This window comes from Cyanistes caeruleus, chromosome 25 (genome assembly GCF_971803275.1).
Source record: "Cyanistes caeruleus chromosome 25, bCyaCae1.hap1.1, whole genome shotgun sequence".
Lineage (NCBI taxonomy): Eukaryota > Metazoa > Chordata > Aves > Passeriformes > Paridae > Cyanistes > Cyanistes caeruleus.
The window spans coordinates 6,096,292-6,113,023 of NC_141725.1; the positions used below are offsets into that span (position 1 = coordinate 6,096,292).

Sequence of the window (16,732 nt, forward strand, 5' to 3'; positions counted from 1 at the left end):
CCTGCAGCCAATACTTGGCTTGCCTGGCATCCTACACAGGGCACGAGCACGTGCACAAGGCTGCCAGGACCTAGGGCACAGTGAGGGCATGGCTTTGCAGGAAGAGCTCAGACTGGATGCTGACTTCTGGAGTGGAAAGCTGGTTTGGGATGCTACGTGCAGGCTTCTCACACGGCCTTGCACAGCCTCTCTGGATCTCCAGATCTGCCTATTTAGGGCAAATTTTGAGGCTGCGTGAGCCCAGATGGCCAGCCTGGGGTTTAGCAGCAGAGGCAAAAGGCAGCTTAAAGGCCCTGCCTGTGGATTATAAAGGCCCAAGATGGTGCCAGGCAGAATTCCCTGTGCAGGTGTCCCCCTCTGTCACTGGGGATGGGGTCTGCTCTCCCACCATCCTTTCTCCGAGCTGCCCACGGATTCTCGGAGCCTCGGGAGGAGGAGGAGGAGCAGGACAGTCACCATTGCCATGGCAATGACAGAAAACACATCCCCACCTTCTGTCAGGCCACGTGTGGGAACATGTGTGTGCTGAGCTGCTCTCCCCAGGGCTGGAGCAGCTTTCTGCTCCAGACAAGCAGGAAACCCTCGGGGTCTCTGCAGCTCTGCCAGGCCGGATCCTGGAGGGCAGCTACAGCCTGAGATCCCAGGAACAGGGAATGGGGGGAATGGAGGGGACAGGGGGGAATGGAGGGGACAGGGGGGAATGGGGGGGACAGAGGGAACAGGGGGGAACAGGGGGGACTTGGCCCCCATGGGAACAGCAGCTCTGGGGAAGGTCCTGCAGGGGCTCTTCCCTTCCTCAACCCTTCCCCACCAGCCTGTGATTTACAGCCTCAGTTTGGAAATGCTGCACCCCCAATTCTCCCTCCTCAAAATGCCAATAACTCTGTTAGATGTGAAACTCCAAGGCCTCCTGCAGGTGTGAACACAATTACCACAGTTCCAGGGTACAAGCTATTGTGTAACTGGGGAATTCCAGGACAACTGTTGCTAAGATACAAAAAAAAAAAATCTATCCAATGTTAGGAGGTTCATATTTAGCTGTTATCTCTTTATACAGATAAATTAATTAGAATTATTATTACTATTCTTTTTTTTTTGTAGCCTGCAATGCCCCTGCAGAAATTAATTTAGAGGGCAGAACATCCCTACTGAAAGAGTTAGTAGAAGAAATGCAGAGCATGCCTCTCAAGAAGCAGTTACAAAGGAATTAGTTTAAAGGGCAAGGGTTACAAATCTGCACATTAGCAGGTTTGGGGTTTTTTGGTTTGATTTGAAATTTTTTTTTAAATTTAATGAACTTACCAAAGGTCTCTGAGTGTTAAATAAAAAGTGAAAAAAAAAAAAGAAAAGAAAAGCTTGTTATAGCCAGTTATTTAGAAAACAGAAGACACACACAAGACACAAAAGGTTTTAGTGTTTGAGTGCTGAGGAAGGTGGCTGAAGGCTGCCTCCTGTGTCCCCCCTAGATGGCAGCTGAGCAGAGGACATTGGCTTTACCTTCTGCTTTAAACGTCCCAAGATAGGCAGAAAAATCCATTTTTCCAAGGCCACTTAAACTCCTGTCCAACCTGGATCTCTAAGGCTGAGGTGTTCATGATGTCTAAGGGAAGCAGGAGCCCAGACAGAGCTTCTCCTCTGCCTGACAGCTTTGCACTCTGCCCAAACCCCCAAGCATTAAGAGATTTCCAACTGCTCGGAAATTTTATCTGGAGCCAGAAAGGGGAAGCAGAATCATCCCATAGAGAAAACCACTGTGGTTAATGATGTATCACCCATGCCTTGATTAGAGTGAAGACCCACATTCCAAATGGGTTCCTGGGATGATGGGAACATAATGACCATGGTCTCGGAGGTCTGTTTATATTGCCAGCCAAACATTCAGATTTAACACAAATGAGAACCAAATCCAGGCCTGGAACCTGATCTCACAGAGCTCCTTGTCTGACATTTCACTTGCTCCTTTTAATGAGCTCGTTTGTGTATTTGCCACTAACTCACATATTGATACAAATTCAGCTCTGAACACGGCCTGTCCCCCAGCAGCAGGGCTGTTACCCTGATGGCTTCATGTCCAGGGGGAAGCTGTGTGTCTGTCCCTTCCTGCTGCTCCCTCAGCCTGTGCCAGGCTCCATCAGGGAGCCTCGGTCTCCAGAGGGAACAGTCACTAAATCCAGATTGCTTTGGGTTGGAAGGACCTTAAATCCCCCCCCTGCCATGGCAGGGACACCTGCCCCTGTCCCAGGCTGCTCCCGGTGTCCAGCCTGGCCCTGGGCACTCACAGGGATCCAGGGGTGCTCTGGGCACCCTCACAGGGAGAATTTCTTCCTGGATCTTCCTAAACCTGTTAGCACAAAGTGCAGCTGTGATTTCACTGCTCTGAGGTCTGCTGGCTGTCTGGGCTCCCCAGGGATCCTGCTGGGGTCCCCCTGGAGCCCCTGAGCCCATCAGCAGTGTCCTGGAGCAGCCCCAGTGCCCGGACGTGTGCTGGTGCCACCCTTCAGGGGCACAGCTTGTTTTCTGGAAAGATGAATATATGAAATTAAGATCTGCCCTTAGGAACTCAAACAGGCCCCGCTCACAATCCCACACTCGAGCTGCCTGGGCCTCCAGTCCCTTCCACAGACACAGGTGCTGGCACACTGCACACTGAGGACCCTAATGTTAACATTTTGCACCTTTGCAGGCCTCTCTTTGCAGAGCATGCAAGGTTTGGAAGGCCACGAAAGGAGATGAAATTGGAGATCTGGGAAGTCCTGACTGCCCAAGGATCTGCACTCCCTGACATAGAGGCTACAGGTTTGTGCCCTGAAGACAACAGGGATGCTTGAGGATTCCACCAGTTTACTAATTTAAAGCAGCTGTAAATGAGATTAAATCTCAGCAGGTATCTTCTATTTATCAGAAGGGTCAAGGGTTCACTCTGAGGTTAATAAATTCACTGGAATAAAAAGGAAGCACTCAGGTGGCTTCAAGGAAAACACCAGATCAAACTGAGCTAAAGAGTAAAGGCATTCTAGCAAGATGATGAATGTATTAAAAATAATCTGCCTGTGCATTACTCACACTTCAGATCATGGTCACAGAGCATGATATAATTCTAGTTTACTTCTCATTATTTATGCTGAGTGATTTTTTTTACTTGCATTTGCCTCAGCTGTTATGATAAAACAGGGAGGTCAATCTCATCTGCGTTCGTGGGATTCAACAAGCCATTCTAATTCAACAAAGCAGTTTAAGGATCTGCTTGTAACTTTGCTTCACTGAACAAAGAGGCATTTATGCAGGTGTGTAAAAGCTACATTAAACTGGAGCTATGCTGAAGCTTTTCCACCGGTGGCCCACAAAACTAAAAACTTTTATGTAGAATCATCGAGCAAGAGAAAAACCAGGTGTTTCCAAGCCTTGAATGGATCCAGATCCAGTGATTTCTCCAGGGCCAGCAGAGATCTGGGCAGGAGCAGCTGCTGATCACTTCATTGGAGAACTTGTCAAAGGTCTCATATGAACAAATCAACTCCAGTTGCCTCACCAAAGCCTCTGCTTTGCCTCTGCTTTCCCTCTGCCTACAACAATGCCTTTCTTTTGCCAAAGAATACTGAAAAATGAACCATGGACACCTTTCCTCTAGGCTGGGTCAAAGCAGTCAGCCCCAGTAGTTTGTGAAAAGGATTATTTCTTGGGTTAGTTTTTGTCAAAAGGTACAACTTGCAAAACTTGTTTCATTTTTGCAGCTATCAATGGAAGTATTTTATCAGCAGTACTCAGCAATAAATCCACCTGTGCCCTCCTTGCACAGACTCTCACACAGAGAACTGGCAGATTTAACAAGTACAAAACCAGCTCCTGAAACGTGAATATTAAGAGATGTCACGTTGCCACACACACAAAACAGCAAACAGAAAACAAACAAGAGAGACAGATGGACAAGCAGATGGGGAAAGATGGAAAACTGACAAGAGCCACAGAGCTGGGGTACATCTGTTGGTGGAGATGGACTCCATGGGCAGAGGCAGCGAGGGGTCACTCCAGAACATTCCAAGTGCTCTCCAGCGATGGCTGCAGGGATGTGATGCTGGGGACATCCTGCACGAGCTGTTCTTCAACACCAGCTTTGAGAGGCTCCGATTTCACCATCGTGCTTGACAGCAAGAGGCTGCCTGACCATGGAGCCTACAGCAGGTGTGTGTGGCCTAGGAAGATGTGTCTGCCAGGGTGGTTCTTCCTTCCAGTTCTTGCTCTGAGGAACAAACCCTCAGCCCCCATCCCTGGAGTCTCCCCTGAGCTCAAGAGTACCGTGGTCCAGGGAACTTGTCTGGCTTCCCTTCATGTCAACTGAGCAGCAGAGAAGATCAGGAGGGCTAAAAGTGGAAACTTCAACTGCTCTTGGTGTAAAAACCATAAAAACTCAAATGCCCCAATCCACAGCAGTGGAGCCTGCATCTATCAGCCCTCTCCTCTGCTTCAGGCCCCCCTGAGCAGTCTCCTCACGTCTCTCTTTGCTCTCAACTCCTCCAGTCTCAGCCCCAGCCCTTACCTGATCTCAGCTGTTTTATCCTGCCGTTGCTGGCGCTGGGGTCCACGGGCAGGAAATCCTTGAACCAGGTGATCTCGGGGTCGGGGTTGCCGCTGGCCGCACACAGCATCGTGGCCGTCCGCGTCCGCTCCACCACCTTCAGCTGGGGCCCCATGTCAATGTTGGGGAAGCCAGGAGGTAACTGGTCCTCTGGGGGTGGAGAACAAAGGGAAGGGCTTCAACAGGGGCCAGGGCTCCGTGGAACAGCCCAAGGAAGGCATCAGGCAGACACTGCCCTGTGCAATGCAAGTTCAAACACTGAGTGCTCCAAGATGGAAAACATGTGACCCAGTAAGATTTACCAACTTGTCCATTTTGTGTGACTGTTTCAATGTCCCAAGATTCTACATTCAAATGCAATCTTTTAAAACCCTTTGTGGGACAGCAGAATAGAATTAGAGAATCATTAAGGTTGGAAAGGACCTCCCAGATCGATCCCCAGTCCACCTGCCCACTAAACCATGTCCTCGAGTGCCACATCAAATCACTTTTTGAACATGTCCAGGGATGGTGACTCCACCAAGCACTCTGTTCTATGTTTATTCACTCCTTCAGTGAAGAAATTTTTCCTGCTATCCAACCTGAACAATTTGGAGCAACTCGAGGCCATTTCCCCTTGTGCTATCACTTGGGAGCAGAGACCAGCCCACACCTGGCTGCACCTCTGGCCAGGGAGCTGCGGGAGTGAGAAGCTCCCTCCTGAGGCCCTTTCCTCCAGGCTGAGCCCCCCCAGCTCCCTCTCCTGCTCCCCAGAGAGTTTGTGCTCGAGTCAGCGTGTCAGAGTTTCTCCATGGGAGCTCTGCCAGGTCAGGGGCTGGCACTGGTGGGTTTGAAGAGGCTGAGTGAGGATCCCTGCACAGAACACGCTGAGCAGTCACAGGTAAAAGGAAGGGCTCACCTTTCCCCTCCAGAGCTCACAGTACAAAACACACTGCACAAGAGAAATAATGGAAGAACCCACATGGAAAGGGCTGTCAAACACACTGGGACTGGGAGAGAAAGGAGAGGAAAATCTCCTCCTTCAGCTGCAGTGACCAGAGGGGACACAACAACAACAACAATATGCCAAGTGCTGTCAGCCAGGCTGTGATTTCTAGATTTATTAATTCCAAGTGCTGCTGCCCTCCAAGAACAGTGGCACCAGCACCCAGCAGAGAGGCTCAGCTGAGCTTCCTTTTCCTCTCAATCCTGCTTTTGCCTTCACTAATGAGGGTGAGGAGGGCAATCCCAACAATGCTGACTAATTTGTGGTAACTCCTACAAAACCCCAGTGCTTCCCCAATAACATCTGACACAGCCCCTCGCTCCCGTGGGATGGGGAGAGCTGCCTGCCACAGAACAAGCCCCAGGAAGGTGTCTGGGGGAGGGCAGCTTGGAAGGAGGATGCCAGGGTGAGATTTGGGAGGGATCCTCTGCCATCTCCAATGAGCCGTGTCAGGGAATCACAGCCTTGGGAGTCTGTGGCATGGAATCCATCCCAAAAGCAGGTGAGGGAACAGCAGGGAAATAATGCAGGGAATTAAAAGAAGGTGGGATTCTTAAAAAATGAACATCCATCACAAGCAGCCCCCCACTGACACTGATGGGAGCTCTGACAGTGGCACTGAGATGGGGCTGGCTTTGGCTGGGAGCCATCCTGCAAACACACCCAGAGCTCGTTTCCTGAGGCTGGCACACGATGGGCAAGGAGGAATGGAGCCAAATACAAATGGCAGAACCCAGAGACAGCAGGACAAGGGAGAAATACCTGGTGTGGTGGCTGCTCCTTCAGAATCCCAGAATGGTTAAGGCTGGAAGGGACCTCAGAGCCCATCCCAGTGCCACCCCTGCCATGGGCAGGGACACCTTCCCCTGTCCCAGGTGCTCCCAGCCCCAGTGTCCAGCCTGGCCTTGGGCGCTGCCAGGGACCCAGGGGCAGCCCCAGCTGTGCCAGGGCCTCACCTCCCTCCCAGGGAGGAATTTCTTCCTGGGATCTTTCAGTTTAAAGCCATTTTGGTGTATCTGAAGCATCTCTAAACCAGGATTTTGTATTGTAAATTGGAGCTGTTCACACACATCTTTAACTAGAGACTGCCCCAGCCCTCTGAGCTCCCTCTGGGCTGTGCTGGGGCACTGCAGGACCCCCCAAACCGTGTGTTCCTGCAGCACCCCAGGCCCCCAGCAGTGATGTCAGGCCAGCACAGGGGCTCTGGGAATTGCTGTGCCTGTGCAGAGCTTTCAGCCAGGCTTTAATGGTCCTCCCTCCCCTCCTCTCTCTCAGCAGTGGGAGGGTGAGGAGCCAGAGCCGCATTGGCTGCAGATGACATCACTATTGATCCCTGCTTTTATCCTGCTCCCTGGTGATGCTGCTCCACCTGCCTCCAGCCCTGCCCCTTCCTTCCATGAGGCAATTAATCCACCGAGGGAATAACCTGTGCCTGCTGGGATGTGTGTGCACACATGTGTGTGTGTGTGTGTGTGTGCTGGGGGAGGCCAGCTACAACCATTATTACCAAGTGTTTCTAATTAAACAAAAATGTTAATCTTGCAGCACAATGTGCAGAATTCCTCTGAGTTTAATTAAAACAACTGCGACGAGAGGCGTGATCAGATTTGAGGATCAGCTGAGCAGAGGAAGCATCTCTGCACATCACAGACTGCTCCAAGTGCTCAGATTTCCTTCCTGCCAGGGAAGTAAAACTCCTCCATCCCCAGCAGCTGGGTTCCCTGTAAGGAAGCAATTACAAGCTCATTGCAATCCCCCCAGGACTGGCACACGCCTGCCCTGCCACCCTCCCCACCCATCCCAAACCCCCCAGACCTGTCCTGGATAAACCAGGAATGGTTCGGGTTGTGAATTCTCTTTCTGAAAGCAGCTCAGGCAACTGCAGGAACAAAAGAACCAGGAACAAGCTGGAGACGCTTCAAGGGCACATCTGGGCAGCTGCTGCTGCTGGAATCGTGCTGGCTGACGCAGACAAAGCTTCTCCTGAGGTGCAGCTGCCATAGAAAGGAGCATCCCAACACCTCGTTCATCCCTGCCTTAGACCCTGCTCCTCACAGCCCCCTGAGCTGGTGGATCACCCCGAGGCCTCGCTGAGCAAAGGAGGGTGAGAAAGAACAGGGAGGAGAGATGGAGAGAGGCAGGGGAAGAGAGAGGAGCACTTCAGCTGTCATTTATAATAAATGCTGCCCGGGGACGTGCCTGGGCCCAGCTGCCACACACGGCGAGGGTCCCCAGCCCCAGCCAGGGGACAGGGCTGCTCTGTCCCCTTGGCACTCTGGAAGGTGGCAGCTCTGGGTTTAGCTAATTAGCTGTGCTGGAAATGAGGATGATTAAGGAAGATAAAGCGGGTGTTGCTGCTGCTCTTCTTCCCGCAGGGTGAACACAGTTGTTTAATAATTTAGAGGAGGAGGGTGTGAGCGTGAGCAGCCGTGCCATGGAGTCGGTGCAGAAAGCCTCGAGGATGCTCTGAAGGGAAGAGGAGGAGGGATTTCTCACTCTGCTCTGGAGATGTGGATGCTGGCTGGTCTCTACAGTCAACTGTCCTCATTCAGGGTGGAAGAAGCAGGAACACAGAGATGGAGCAGCTCAAGTGACACAGATTTTAATCAGGATCAAAATCAAAATTCAGCACTCTTGAACCCATCCCTGTTCCTTTCATTATGTTTATGAACACTTGAGCTGCCCTCTCCCCAGGTACCCTGGCACTTTGTGCCTTGTGAAATTACATCAGCAAGTTATTTCCACCCAAGTGTCTGTACCTGTGTCTCAGCTCTCTGCCACTGCCCAGCCAAAGCCCATTTTAATGCAGGGAGGAGTCTCAGTAATGTGCTCTGTCTGTTGATTCCATCTCATGGAGCTGAAAGTTTCACTATGGAAACAGGAATAGCCTAACAATGTCATTAGAATTTGTGGGCTTGCAGGCAATAAATGCCCTCAGATATGTGTGCTGCACCCCAAACCAGTGCAGGTAATGCCTGTGTTCCCTCCACCAATGTGTCCCCACGTACCCTCCTTCTACAGGCAGTTAAAATGACTTTGATGTTATTCAGAAGCTGCAGAATTAATCTGCTGTCAATGTCACCCAATTTTCAGGTCACCACAAGAAAAGCAAAACAAGTCAAGTTTGAAGAAAGACTGCCAGGAATTTTCCAAATGGCAAGGTAACATTTCAGAGGGGGCAGCTTCCCTTTCCATGTGCTCCCGTGGGACTCTGCTCAGCATCCAGAGCTGCTTCTTGTTTACCTTTTGTGATTTAAAGCCAACAATTACAAAAAAAACCCAACAAACCACAGGGATCTTGCTAGAACTTTACACATTCCCACACCAGATGTGCTTTTGGAGTAGGAAGTGTGTGAGGGAGATTTCAGGCTGGAATTGTTAAAGAAATGTCTGAATACTTCATGAAAGGAAACCAAGAGGGAAACACTAGAAGCTGTGAAAGTCTGTGCATGGCAGCCCCAGTGACAGTCCAGGAGGGAGCCCCCTCTCCCCCGTGCTCTGGAGTGCAGCAATCCCAGGGACAGACAGCACTGCACCAGATTCTGCCCCTAGCACTGGACTGGACTCATCACTGGTTTCTGTGCTGCATTTACTAACAACCCACAAGAATTCCCTCCACCAGCTTCCACAGAGCAAAGGACAGAGCCAGTCTGGTCCTTGTTTGAGACCCTCCCGTGGCTGAGCAGGGTCCCTGCCCCTGAGCACAGCCAGCTCTGACAGCACAGGAAAGCCTCCACAGCCCCAGAATCCCTCTCAGGCTAACAAAGGTGTGGAGGGAAAGGATAATCTGTATACAGGAAGTAATAAAATCATCATAATATAGACAGAGATGATAGAGATATAAATGTAGACACAGATAAAATTCCAGGATGGTTTGGGACAGAAGGGACCTTAAAGCCCATCTCATTCCACCCCTGCCATGGCAGGGACACCTTCCACTGACCCAGGCTGCTCCAAGCCCTGTCCAACCTGACCTGGGACACTCCCAGGGATGGGGAGTCCACAGCCTGTCTAATCTATCCCAAGAGATACAGATATAGACATAAATATCTTTTTTGGGAGTGAGCAGCTTAGAGAATCTACACCAACTGGGGGCTGGGGTGTCTGTGTTAACTACCTTCCTTCCCACCTAAGTTACAGCAAAAAACAACAGCAGCTGGAGTCAAAAACAACTGGAAAATGCTTCCCAAATCCACTTTCTCTGAGCCCTGCAGGAGTCAGGTTTGCAGGCACTTTGTCTAGCCAGCTGTGGAAAGAACAGCCAGTCTCCACAGCCCTACCAAACTGGGGTCCCTGGAGAAGCAGAGCAGGAAGGACAAACAAGCCAGCAGAGCTGGTGTGAAGGGACTGTGTGAGTTGAACAGTGTCCATCACAGCTCTGCTTCTCAGAAGCTCCCCAAGGTTCCCTCTCCTGCAGTTTCCTGTTTTCAAGTGAAGGCATGTGGGTTTCTACCAGGGTCTGCTCCAGGAGTAATCACGTGCATAAGCAAGAGGGGTTTTTGCTCAATCCCTTCAGCAGCTGCATCTAGTAGGGAAGAATGTATTGTTTTCTCTTTTGAAAGAGGAAATATTTTCTGTGCTATTTGCTGCTGGGAGACTGCACTGGTGTTGGGGAAATGCTGCAATGCTGGTGCAGGAAGGTACCCCCAGGTATGTGTGGGATCACAGCAGCACAGCTACCCCAGAGCCCCCCGTGCAGTTTGCAGCAGCTGGGCCCAGGTTTCCACTCTCCAGAGTGTGCCAAGGTAGCAGGTTCTGCAAATGACAGCTCCCATCCATCTCCAGGCTGTGGAGCAGCCCCCTCTCTCTGCTCAGCATCAGCTCTGCAAAGGAGAGCAGAGACAGAGGAGGAGGCTGAGCAGGGAGAGAAAAGACAAACAGGAGAGTGGGTGAGTGCAGAAGAGGGGAGGAACAGGAGAGGAGTAGATGCCAACATGCTCACTTTGTCATTGTGCAGATCAGTGCATTTGGCTTGGTGCTTTTAATTTTCCCAGCACTTAAAAATGCAGGCAAAGAGGAGACAAACTCTGCTGTGTGAGAGCTAAGGGGTGATGAAGGATGGAAACACCTCAAGCTGTGCCAGGGAGGCTCAGGTGGGACATCAGGTGGAATTTCTCCATGGAAGGGTGGTCAGGCCCTGGCAGGGGCTGCCCAGGGAGGTTTGGAGTCCTCATCCCTGAAAGTGCCCAAGGAACAACTGGACATGCCCTCAGTGCTCTGGGTGGGGGAGGAGGTGGGGATGGATCCCAGGCTGGACTTGGTGACCCTGGAGGTCTTTCCAGCCTTGGTGATTCAGAGATGCAGTGATCCCTCACTGCAGCTCACTGTTGGTGGCCACGGAAGGCAGCGGGAGGAGAACCCTCCCTTGCTTGTAGCTAAATTCAAGGGGTACAAACTTTGACTATGACTGCAGGGGCCCTTCTCCCAGGCTGTCACAGCTCCAAGGGAATTCATGGGAATAAGTGTGAAGAATAAGGCTCCCACCCTCTGGGATAACCACAGTTAGACACACTCCTGTCATCCTGTGCTGTTCCCAGCTCCTGACAGCTCCATCCCACCACCTTCCTCCAACAGAAGGTTAAATGCCATGCCAGGCACAGGAGCTGCACACACATCTAAGTCACCTACACAAATCTGTCAGGCATGACTGGACCACGGCCCCCACGCTCCCAGGCAGCCAAAATCCTGACAGCACAGAGCCCACAGCAGGGATATTCCCAGCTAAAGAGGGAGGCTGGGGGCTTTGCCATGTGCCCTTCATGTCTGGTGTTCATTCCCTGCTGCACACTGGCGAGTCACACACCAATTTTGCTCTGCACTATGAAGGACATGCTCACTGCCTGCTCAAACAAAAGGATTTAAGCTGCTCCCGGAGGGAACGCTGGAATTGATGAAGGAAAAGCAACTGGTCCATAGGCACAGCTACCCCTTGGCCCTGTGGGGCTCCTGCCTGGAGCTCCTAGAATTGTTCTTAGTCCTGTTCTCTGCAGAGAGAAGGCCTTTTACTGCTGCTGCTGCTGTTCAAACACCCATGGCTTCATTCACAGCCAAGCTGAATTCCCCTTGGGAGCTCTCAGGCAGTGATCCACCACCCCATTCCCACCAGGATCACCTGCACTGCCCTGGGGTTTGAACACAGAACACCACTGATGGGTATTCCAAACCCTAAAATGGTTTTAGCACCCAGCCCCACTCAGGGCTTCACACAGTGATTTTAGGGATCTCCAGGGCAATAACAGCAAACATCCAGAGGCATCCAGAGCAGCAGCATATTGTTCCCTCCCCCTCATCCAGTTCAGGGAGCATATTTCAAACAGATGACATGAGGGAGGCATCCATGTAAACATCCTCTGTAACGGGGACAAGTGGGAAAAAGAACAAGAACAAAATGGAGAATGGAATTGTTTTCTTGGAGAGTGCACAGAGCCAAGGACCTCTGGGAAAAGGGGAGAAGCCCAGAAAGGCACAAGAGGTATCCTGCACAAGGAGAAACGTTTGCATTGCTACTGAATGTGGAAAGCCCATGCAGATCCATGGCCACCTTAACCCCAGCCCATTAAAGTGATTCCTCAATGAAGAATTCCTGGAGCCACATTTCTGTGTGTACAGTGGGGAGCTCTTGGTGCTGTTCATAAAGCTGGGGAAGGAATTTTTGGAGGGGAGGAAGATCGTAAGAGTCACAGGACAATTAAGGTTGGAAGGACCCCCAGCACATCATCAGTCAAACCTCAAGTGGTCCAGTTTTAGCTCTGTTTCTTACTCTCTGTTTCTTACCTCTCTGGGGTGAGAACAGCAAACAGATCTGACAGGTGAGAACAAACCAAACCAAACCCAGGAGGAACTTGGTACCTTTGCCATGAATTTTTAACAGCCTCCCCAGGCAGCTGAAGGGCCCCTTCCCCCTGGCCAGGTTCTTTACCTCGGAGGACGGTGAGCTTGGCGTGGACAGTGACCTCCCCATGAGGGTTCTGAGCAACACATTCGTAAATGTTCTCGTCCCGGGGGGTCCGGAGGGGCTGGATCCGCAGAACAGCTCCTGCACTTTCATCAAATTCAATGGTCTGGGGGACAGAGACACACACACACAGAGTCAGTGTCCTTGGGTTGCTGCTTCTCAAGAGACACCAGACACAAACCCACTGCAAACCCTCCTCAGCTGCCCCTCAGCCCCCACACGTCACCAACGCGGCCAACCTGGCTCTCCCCCGACCTCCAGGTGACAGAGGTGTCACAGCCAAACCCTGCCAGGGACATTGAGCCACCAAACCCCCCGTGGGCACCTCAAAGGCTCGGAAAGAACAAGCCACAGTGATGGGGTGTGGGGTGGGTATTCAGAGCACAACGGGGGCGAAGGACAAAACAGAGCAAAGAAAACAAAATAAAAATGAACCCCTGCCTTGCTCCACCATCTGCAGGGGCAGCTGACAACACAAAGCTCCTCCCAGCACACAGCTGCCTGGCAGGGCTGAGTCCCACAGCAAATTCCACAGGATGACCTCCCAGTCCTTGTTCCTCTGCTCTCATTTCTATCTAAACAATGCCAATTGCTTGGGTCTGGTTGCCAACAATTGCAGTGTTTACTCCAGACTGTCCCAGGATTAAAATGCTGAGCCATGGATGGGTACAAAAGTATGAAGGGTGCATTTACAGAGCTGAAGTACCAGCAGCTTAGTTGGGATTTCTTAGGAAAGCAGGAAGTTATATCCCAGGAAGGGAAAAAACCCAACAAAATAAAATAAAAATCTTCAGTAACATAATTGAACCAAGTTCTCTCTTGCTTTGGAACAAACGCAGCTGTTGACAAGGCCAAGAGCTTGCATTTCACTCCTCCTGCTGTCAAAACTCCTCCCCTTCCAAATTTCCCTTTATTATCGGGTATGAGAGTGGCTGGAGAGGAGCAGGGGCTGCTTTGTGTCAGTCTCTCTTTTCACAGAGACACCAGATTTCAAGGACATCTCTCACCTCGAACCTCTGAGAGTTCACTTTCTTCCCTTTCTTGTTCCAGGTGACCCTTGGCTTTGGGTCTCCGGTGGCCTGGCACACGAAGGAGGCCACCCCTCCTGACACACCAATTTGGTCCACAGGCTTCTTAATGAACACAGGGGGACCTTGAGGACAAAAAGGAAATATCATCAGTGGCAGTCACAAATGCTAATAAACACAGTTTGTAATTAATAGTAGTGTTGTTGCTGCTATTCTTAATGGTACCACTTTAATTAAACCTCTTGGCCTTTTTCAGAACAGCCTTTACTTCCATTTTACATATGAAGTAGCTCCAGCAGAGAGCGATTAAGAGCCTGATCCTACAAAGATATTTCAATGTTGCAAACCCTTTTAGTCCTGAAAAGTGGACTTTTAAATTGTTTTGTACAGGGGAAATTGTCCTTGCAAAACCCATCTAATGAGCATCACCAAAAGCTGGTAGAGCTGAAAACAACCCTTAGAAACAGTGGACTGCACTTCCCAGCTCCTTGGAGATGACCAAAATACCAAGGAATGGGAGGAGATTGATAGAAACAGAGCCAGGGAAGGAGCCCATATTGCCCCCACACACTGGGAATCCTCCTTCCTTGCTCTAACCTGCTTTCCTTGCACCGTTTCCTCTCATCTAGTTAGTTTAAAATTTATTGAAATATTTAAATCACAAGGCCACAGCTGTGTTCAAATAAAATCACTCACATCATAAAGTTGCCGTCTGTTTTCTTGAGAAAAGCAGAGCATGTGACTCTGAAGAGTGTGTATTTATCTGCTCATACTCAAGAATCTATAAAATAAGATGCAAACAGACTCCCACGGGGCTCGACAGGAGGACAAATGGGAGCTGGGGAGAAGTCTCCAGGGTCTTTTAGGGGTCGAAAGACAAAAGGAAGCCTTCTCCCCTTCCCTGCCTGGCATGGCCAGCAGTATATAAATAAAAGGCACTGAGCAAGCTCATGTGATGCAATCAAGCATTTGTTTCCATGCTGGAGGTAAATACAATTTGCTGGAGCTGTTTACGTCCCACCGAATGCTGTGTGTACAAAGCACCGCATTTATAAATATCCAAATCTATATTTAGAGGTCAGAGTCTTCTTTGCAATGTTACAGCTAAAGGTTATCAAGCAAGTCCCACTGGAGGAACTGGCACTGGGGGATCTGTCTTCCATCTGAGAAAGGTAAAACCCAACTTTGCTCCAGGCTAAAATATAAATGCTCACTGTGCCCCTGACTTCCTTCCTCCCCTCCGCTCGATATCTGAAGAGTTTGCAGAAGTCAATTCTGAAGGTACAGCTAAAAACATCCAGGGCTTTTAAGAACACTTTATTGATGCAAGTTCATTTCCTAAAATAAAAGCCCCAAATAAACCTTAATGTCACGTATACATTTAAATGGATGCAGGCTGCATGATGAGAGCACAGCTGAGAAGAAAAACAAGGTTCTATTTCCATCCTGAAGGAAGGGATGGTGCTCCAAATACCCCTGAATCTGGAGTCCTTGCTCAGCATCCCTTTGTGGGGTCCTGTGTTGCCTCAGTGTGGGCGATGGGGGAGCTGAGCTGTCTGTGCACGGGGCTTTTCCTGAGCTCCTGCAATTCCCAGCTGCCTACAAGGGACAAGGCACAAGGAGCCAAACAAAAATCCCCACCACCCAACCTATTATTTTACTCCTCACTTGGAAAATGGGTGAGAATCAGAGCTAAGTTGTTGATTTGAAAATTGCCCAAGCCCCTGAGCTGCAGATTTGATTCCTCCCTCCTCGTGCTCTCCACCTCTGCAGCCCCAGCCACTGCAGCATTTGTCTCCAGCCCACGCCGAGCACTGAGCAGCCCCGTCCCCTCTGGGGAGGAGAGAGCACCCACAGGCACGGTGCTGGTGACCCAAGGGACTGGTGACACAAGGGACTGGTGACCCAGGGGACAGGTGACACAAGGGACAGGTGACCCAAGGGACAGGTGACCCAGGGGACAGGTGACCTGGGGGACAGGTGACCCAGGGGACAGGTGACCTGGGGGACAGGTGACCCAGGGGACAGGTGACCCAGGGGACAGGTGACCCAGGGGACAGGTGACCCAAAGCTGGAGCCATCCCCCCGTGCTGCGTGGGGCTGCCTGAGCTCTGCTGTGCCAGGCTGGAAGGGGAAGGCTCGCTGAGCTCAGCCTGTGGCTCTGCAGACGGCGCTGGGAGGCTCCAGGCAGGGACAAGGTGCCATGTGAAACCTGTCAGCCCCCTCGGAGGCCCTGAGCTGTTTGCCCTCGTCTGCCAAGACTGCAGGGCCACGGCTTTAAAGAAATAAATAGAAGTCAAAGAAACACATTTTCCAGACAACATACTGACAGTCCAGGGGATTTTGTACCACTTCAGCAGCCTTCCCTCACGGCCAGCTGAGAACAAGTCAGGTTTGGAAAGGCTGACTTCCATCAGCCCAGCACTCACAGAGATAATTTTTCCCCCTTTCTCCCCCTGCAAAGTAGAAAACCCCATTTTTTTGTGCAGTATCAAAATAGCAATGGAAAAATCTGGAGCTTAAAAGAATTTTCCTACTACAAGAGGCTTCCTGCGGGGTCTGGATCTCCAGAGGGAAGGTTGAAAAGACCGGATGGCTGCTGTGTACCTGTGATCCTGCTCCACAGCTTAATGGAAAGCCATCAAGTCAAACCGAAGCTTTCACTCCTGCCCACCGCCCACACACTTCCCAAAAACAACAAGCACCAGGCTGGAGATCTGCCACAGGCTGCAGGGAACACGGAGAGATCCCTCCTGCTTCCCTGCTCTGCGGCTCTGCTGGCACACGTGTGTCCAGCCCCCGGCCTCGCCCCGGCCACCCCTGACCACTGCGGCCACCCCGGACCACCCCTGGCCACTGCGGCCACCCCTGACCACCCCTGGCCACTGCGGCCACCCCTGACCACTCTGGCCACCCCTGACCAGCCCTGACCACCCCTGGCCACTGCGGCCACCCCTGACCAGCCCTGACCACTCTGGCCACCCCTGCCCCGGGGTCCCACACACAGATCAGCTCCTGGGGGATTCCCTCCCCAAATCACAGCCTGGGGAACCTCGGGCAGCACCAGCTCCACAGGGATGTGACGGGCACGTGCTGCTGGGATTTTGGGTTTCTAACACAGGCTTGGGGGAAGGCAGCCAGGAGAGAAGGGTGGGGGTCTCCTCCTCATCCCCCAGCCCACGGGTGAGGGC

The 16,732-nt window shown here is 51.3% G+C and overlaps 1 protein-coding gene across 1 annotated transcript in view; it reads right to left on the reverse strand.

Annotated features, from left to right (window-relative positions):
• PTPRS (protein tyrosine phosphatase receptor type S) overlaps nt 1-16,732 on the reverse strand; it is a 139,194-nt gene that overhangs the window by 60,066 nt on the left and 62,396 nt on the right. Inside the window, exons 3-5 of the mRNA XM_086862922.1 lie at nt 13,521-13,666; nt 12,478-12,619; nt 4,535-4,723 (exon numbers count right to left, since the gene is read on the reverse strand). Of these exons, the coding sequence (XP_086719048.1) occupies nt 4,535-4,723; nt 12,478-12,619; nt 13,521-13,666 (477 nt within the window). The remainder of the gene's footprint in view (nt 1-4,534; nt 4,724-12,477; nt 12,620-13,520; nt 13,667-16,732) is intronic.